Source organism: Drosophila ananassae (assembly GCF_017639315.1).
Source record: "Drosophila ananassae strain 14024-0371.13 chromosome Y unlocalized genomic scaffold, ASM1763931v2 tig00000110, whole genome shotgun sequence".
Lineage (NCBI taxonomy): Eukaryota > Metazoa > Arthropoda > Insecta > Diptera > Drosophilidae > Drosophila > Drosophila ananassae.
In genome coordinates, this window is record NW_025319067.1 from 173,145 (window position 1) to 180,224 (window position 7,080).

Below are 7,080 nucleotides of genomic sequence, written 5' to 3' on the forward strand. Positions count from 1 at the left end.
CTTCTTAGATTTCGGCTAAACAAATTTCCTCTGGGAGCCGACATAAAAAAGATGTATCGTCAAGTGATGGTAAATGAAGCAGATCGACGATACCAGTTGATAGTGTGGAGAAACGACCCGTCTGAGTACTTGAAATTGTGCAAGCTCAACACCGTTACTTATGGCACTGCACCACCCCTTTCCTGGCCATAAGGTTGAGTGGTTGAAGAGGTTGAGTGAATCCGCGAAAAATACATTCCCTCGAGCTGCTAAAGTTATTGGGTCTGACTTTTACGTCGACGACATGTTAACGGGTGCTGGTTGCGTGGAGGAGCTAAAGACAATTAAGTCTGAAGTAACTCAGGTTCTTCAAAACGCTGGGTTTGAATTGAGCAAGTGGTTTTCAAACTCGCCTGAAGTTACTGCATCCGAGAGCACGGTTAAGCCAATAATACTTTCGGAGTCGGAGCTGACAAAAACATTAGGAATCGTTTGGGTTCCTAAAGATGATGTATGTTGATGAACGGTCACTGTAAAACTAAAAAACTGCATTAATTAACAATTCGATTTGGAAACTGGGCACACAAGAAGTTTATGTAGAGAAGAAGAAGGAACGAGAAGCGTCGGTTGCAAATTCGGCGTGTGAGTTTTTGCTTTGCTTTGTTTGACAGATGGCGAAATCAAGAGATTGAGCCAGTTATATTTTCAATAAATAAAGTTAATCATCATAAGGAAATTGGTCCTTCAGAGCCAGATTCGTTATTGTTAACTAAAAGTAAAGCACCATTGCGATGGAACAACTCAAACGGCTAAAGGGAGTGAGGGGCCGTCTCAAATCCAGCCTCACCAAACTGCTACACACAGCAGAAAACTCTTCCGCATCAATCGGCGTTGACGCCGTGGAGGTACTGCTAGCCAGGCTCGACAAGGTTTGGAATGATTTCGAACTTGCCGGAGATGATCTGAGCGTGCTTGATGACGTCGAGGGCTGGGTTGATCCTGCGGATGACTACGACGAGTATGAGGCGAAGTACATAAAAGCCCGTGCGCTTTTGTTTTCCCTCAAGCGCTCACAGGAGCCGACAACACCAACAACAACGAGACATGCAGAAGGAGACTCAATAGCTAACAACGACGCTATTTCTCGATTAGTGCAGCAACAACAAGAGTTTTTCGAACGCCTAGGAGCAACTTCAACACCAACCCAGGCTGACGCCGCGGTGCCAGTAAGGGAGACAGAATTACCGAAGATTCACATAAAACCGTTTGGTGGCATTTACAAGGAGTGGCCAGCCTTCAAAGCATTGTACATAAGCACTGTACATAGCAAGCAACATCTGGGTAAGATACAAAAGTACCACTATCTAAAATCGTTCCTCGTGGACGAGGCTGCAAGTTTGGTACGCCATTTGCCGATTTCTGAGACGGCATATGACAACGCTTGGGAGCGCCTCAACGAGAGATACGATCGACCACGGCAAATTATTCACAACCTGTTGGACACCTTTATGGAGCTACCATCGACTAACAATGGAGAGGTATCCATATTGCGTAGCGTATCAGATGGTGCAAATGAGATCATCCGTGCATTGGACTCAATTGGCCATATGGACCGAGACTGTTGGGTTATCCATTTATTGCTGAATAAAATCGATCCAGAGTCACGCCGCAAATGGGTAGATGCAAGCCGTGCTTCAAATTCACCAAGAGTCGAAGAGTTCTTCAAGTTCCTAGACGCACGATGTGAAGAATTTGAGCTGTGTCAAAGCGATCCTGTACCGAGACAGGGTGGTAACAACAAGAAGACAAGCAGAGCCATGGTAACTGCTGCGCTGACAAAATGCGTGAATTGTAATGCGGATGGGCATCAACTGTCTAAGTGTCCTCAATTCATTGGTTTGTCTATCGACCAACGCCGTTCTTTTGTAAAGCACAAATCTCTCTGCTTTAACTGTCTCAAACCAGGTCACAGGTCATCAAACTGTAGCTCAAAGTACAACTGTCAACTGTGTGGCAGCAGACACCACACACTCATACACACGCATGCTATGCAGACCAACGAGGGTCAAATCACATCCACGTCTTCAAGCGATCGCAACGATCCAGACACGACATCGGTGACTGCGAGTCACATGTCACAGGCACTACTCACGCCAACCCTATTGTCACATGGGCAAGTAGGACGAACATGTACTTTGCCAACTGCATTGGTACACATCCGCAACTCTCAAGGCACATACACAAACTGCCGAGTGCTACTCGACACGGGCTCGGAGTTATCATATGTATCGGAACGCTGTATTAAGGCACTGGGTCTTAATCGGGCTCCTGGCCGGATTCTCATTTCCGGCATTTCTTCAATCAAGGCTGATACCACGAGAGGATTCAGCACACTCACGATCAAGTCTCGAGTTTCGGATCACTCGCTACAAGTAAAAGCTCATATTCTAGGAAAAATCACATCTACGCTGGCAAGGGAAAACATCGATGCATCTGCGCTTGAGATCTTCAATGGGATTCCGCTTGCAGACACGGAATTCAACTCGGCATCGCCTATAGACGTTCTACTAGGCACCGATTCTGTATGGGCTATTTTAACCGGCAACAGGAAGCTGGATGCGCAAGGCAACATAATAGCTATTTCAACAATCTTTGGATGGGTTATCACATCGATTGCGTATCAAAATCCATCAATCACCACGTCATTTTTGTCTACAGTCGATATCCATGCTGCTCTACAAAGGTTTTGGGAAATCGAGGACTCCCAAATCACCACTCACCATGATCCTGAAAATGTTAAGGTTGAAGAGCATTTTCAAACCACGCACTCACGCGACTCGAAGGGAAGATACACCGTAGAGCTTCCATTCAAGGATGCAGATCCTCAATTCACTGACACTCTGCAAGGAGCAACCCAACGCTTTGCTTCTGTGGAGCGCCGTCTACATAGAGACACAGATCTGCACTCACGATATGTACAATTCATGCAAGAGTATATTTCGCTAGGCCACATGCGCCAATTGAACCCTGACGAAATTCTCACCAACGATGGAAGGGTATTCTATATGCCACATCACCCTGTACTTGGAAAGAAACTACGAGTAGTTTTTGACGGTTCATTCCAAGATTCTTCTGGTCAATCTTTAAACGACACCCTGAACGTTGGGCCGAGCATCCAACGAAACCTGTTCGATGTATGCGTACGTTTTCGTTTACATAAATACGTTTTTTCTGCGGACATTATCAAAATGTTCAGGCAAATTTGGATCAACAAGCATCACCGCAACTATCAACGTATCGTTTGGAGAGAACATCCTTCAGCTCCACTTCTACATTACCAACTCTGCACTGTAACCTATGGCACTGCGTGTGCACCATTTCTGGCTGTACGGGTTCTTGAGCAACTGGCCAGAGACTATCAACATTTGTATCCAACTGCTGCGCGCATTCTCCTTGAAGATTTCTACGTTGACGACGTTTTAACAGGAGCTGACACCGAGGAGAAGCTTCTACAATACAAACAAAAACTAATTCAACTAATGTCATGTGCTCAACTCGAACTTGGAAAATGGATTTCCAACAGCAACCGCGTTGTCGACCCTGAGACAACAATCACAAACAACACATCATACAGTCCACTCGAAACTACGAACAAGGTTTTGGGAATTCATTGGCAACCGCAAACGGACACATTGGCATACAAGGTATCTTTGCCCAGCGAGGGAAAGATTACAAAACGGCAAGTTTTATCAGACGTATCTCGCATTTTCGACCCACTTGGATTGCTGGCTCCAGTGGTTATACAATTCAAAATCCTGTTCCAAGAACTTTGGGTTCTCAACTTAGACTGGGACAGCCCGCTACCGCTCAGCCTGGAAGATTGGTATCTCAAATGCAAGCACGATATCAACACGGTCAATGAACTTGAGGTTCCACGCTACATTGGCAATTCTACTGACACAATTGAATTGCACGCTTTCTCGGACGCATCTATAAAAGCCTACGCCGCTGCCGTTTACAGTAGAGTCACTCTCCCTGATGGTAACATACAGGTTACTCTTATAGCTGCAAAGACTCGTGTTGCACCTCTCAAAACACAATCACTTCCACGCCTGGAATTGTGCGGCGCACTGCTACTAAGTCGACTCATCAACTCAGTCAAGGCTGCACTGAAACACTACAACGTCACTGTTTACGCCTGGTGCGACTCTACCATTGTTTTGGCTTGGCTCTCGCACATACCTGCCAAACTAAAGACTTTCGTCGCAAACCGCACTGCCGAAATCCTCAGCATCATTCCACGAGATCACTGGCAACATGTCAAATCAGATGACAACCCTGCTGACTGCGCTTCAAGGGGCATGCTAGCTGCTGACTTAGTAAACCACAACCTATGGTGGAAAGGCCCACATTGGCTATACTCAACCGAAGCTGAATGGGTAAAAACACCTAGCACTCCTCATTCTAGTTTCATTTCAGATGAACAAGTCCAGGCTGAAGTAAAAGGTTCCGCCTTCACGACAATGAGAACATACAACACTGAAACCTCACTATTGGGCCAACTGATCGACCGTGTCTCCTCGTGGCCAAGGCTACTTCGTATTCTCGCCTACGTTCTCAAGTTCATCCGACGCAATCGCAGAAAATCCAACACCGCTACGCTGACATTTGAGGAGATCCATGACGCACGGATCCTGTGCCTGCGCCATGCCCAAGAGGAATTCCAAGCTGACTACAAGCGACTCCTCAACCAGCAAGATTTGGGACACAAATCAAAATTGCGCACCCTCTCACCGCAAATCGACAAACATGGACTCCTGCGAGTGGGTGGTCGCTTAGCTAACTCAGAACTGCCAGCGGATGTGCAGCATCCAATAATTCTGCCCAAATCTCATCGCATAACGAAGCTCATTCTGGAACATGAGCACCGGATTCACTTACATCCTGGTGTATCGGCGTTATTTGTGATCGCACGTCAACGCTACTGGGTATTTGGCGCCCGTAACCTCATTCGAAAGATCACGCATGAATGTCTAAAATGTTTTAGACAACGCCAACACACATCTCACCAATTCATGTCAGATCTGCCGTCTGTCCGGGTTCGACAGGCATTTCCGTTTGCAAACACTGGCTGCGACTACGCCGGGCCAATCATCCTCAAGGTCCACAAGGGACGAAATCCACGCAAGGAAAAGGGTTATATCTGCCTATTTGTATGCCTAGCCACTTCTGCCTTGCATTTGGAATTGGCTACAGATCTTACAACCGACACATTCCTGGCGGCACTCAGACGATTCATCTCTCGCCGCGGAAAATGCTCGCAAATGTATAGCGACAACGGGAGAAACTTCGTCGGGGCAAAAAGGGTATTAAACGAAATGCAAACTCTTTTGAAGTCAGACGAACACAACAACACTGTACTGAAGGCCCTGGCAGACGAAGGAATAAACTGGAATTTCATTCCCCCCCATGCACCACACTGGGGTGGCAAATGGGAATCAGCTGTGCGCTCTGTCAAACTGCATCTTCATAGAGTCATTGGCAAGAATGTCCTCACCTTTGAGAAAATGCACACACTTCTCGCCCAAATAGAAGCTGTGGTCAACTCACGTCCACTATTCTCAACTTCGGACACTGAGGTCAACTATCTGTCGCCAGCACACTTCCTCATTGGTCGTCCCTACACGACAGTACCAGAAGGCGATCTATCAAATGTACCAATCAACCGTTTGGATTATTGGCAACAGACTCAAGCTATGCTGCAAGGCTTCTGGAAACAATGGCACATGGAATATCTTACATCACTCCAGCATCGGCCAAAGTGGATGAACAAATCGGTCAACATGGCCAAAGATGACATCGTGCTCCTTAAGGATTCTCACACCCCGCCAGCAGCATGGCCTCTCGGAAGAGTCATCGAAACGTATCCAGGGAAGGATGGAATGGTCCGCGCTGTACGACTTAAGACTCCAACTGGAGAAACCACCCGTCCAATTGTGAAGCTCGCCCTATTACCAAATTCTGAAACAGTGTTTCAGGGGAGGCCGGGATGTTGATGAACGGTCACTGTAAAACTAAAAAACTGCATTAATTAACAATTCGATTTGGAAACTGGGCACACAAGAAGTTTATGTAGAGAAGAAGAAGGAACGAGAAGCGTCGGTTGCAAATTCGGCGTGTGAGTTTTTGCTTTGCTTTGTTTGACAGATGGCGAAATCAAGAGATTGAGCCAGTTATATTTTCAATAAATAAAGTTAATCATCAATGTATTTAAATTCGAAATTGATATGTCAGTCATGGGTCAAAGGGCGACTAAGCGGAATATTCTTTCGGTGACGTCAAAGTTTTTCGACCCCCTTGGCTTATTTGGCCCGATCCTTATTAAAGGAAAGATCCTGTTACAGGAACTTTGGCTTAATAAGCTAGATTGGGATGAGTCCATTCCAACGCACTTGGAAACCGCGTGGAACAAAATTCAGCTTGCCTTGTCACAGTCAGAAGATATCTCAATACCGAGATTTGTGATGAGTGAGCCAATGTCACCAATTGAAATTCATGCCTCTTCTGAAGCATCGATGAGAGCCTATGGAGCCTGCGACTATATCCGTTGCAAATCTGCAGAAGGTAGTAAAGTCTCATTGTTGACTGCAAAGCCGAAAGTAGCGCCGCTCAAGACAAAGACGCTCCCCCGTCTTGAGTTATGTGCCGCTCATCTTCTCGCGGACCTCTGTCGCAAAATAAAACCTTTTATCAAAGCACCGATCGAACAAAGTGTATATTGGTCAGATTCGGAAGTTTGTCTTCATTGGATTCGTTCCCATCCATCGTCGTTGTCAACGTTCGTATCAAATAGAGTTGCTGAGATTCAAGAGTGGTCAGAGGATAGCACGTGGCGGCATGTACCAACTAAACAGAACCCGGCAGATATTGTGTCAAGAGGTGGAGACGTAAAGGAAACGATAGAATCAATTTGGTTCGCAGGTCCATCGTTTTTAACGGAGCCGGAAGATAAGTGGCCAACGAGCCCTCGGTTTGATCCGTCACCAGAGATTTTGCAGATGGAAGCAAAGAAGAGTGCGGTCGGACTGACTGCAATGGTCT

General features: G+C 46.3%; 1 protein-coding gene across 1 annotated transcript; it reads left to right on the plus strand.

Annotated features, from left to right (window-relative positions):
• Positions 1–770: 770 nt before the first annotated feature.
• On the plus strand, positions 771–6,035 carry LOC123258215. Its single transcript, XM_044718087.1, has one exon. The coding sequence runs from the start codon at positions 771–773 to the stop codon at positions 6,033–6,035; it is 5,265 nt and encodes a 1,754-aa protein (XP_044574022.1).
• The last annotated feature ends 1,045 nt before the right edge of the window (positions 6,036–7,080 follow it).

Coding starts and splice junctions, on each gene's coding strand:
- LOC123258215 (XM_044718087.1), top strand. CDS start 771: ATGGAACAACTCAAACGGCTAAAGGGAGTGAGGGGCCGTCTCAAATCC.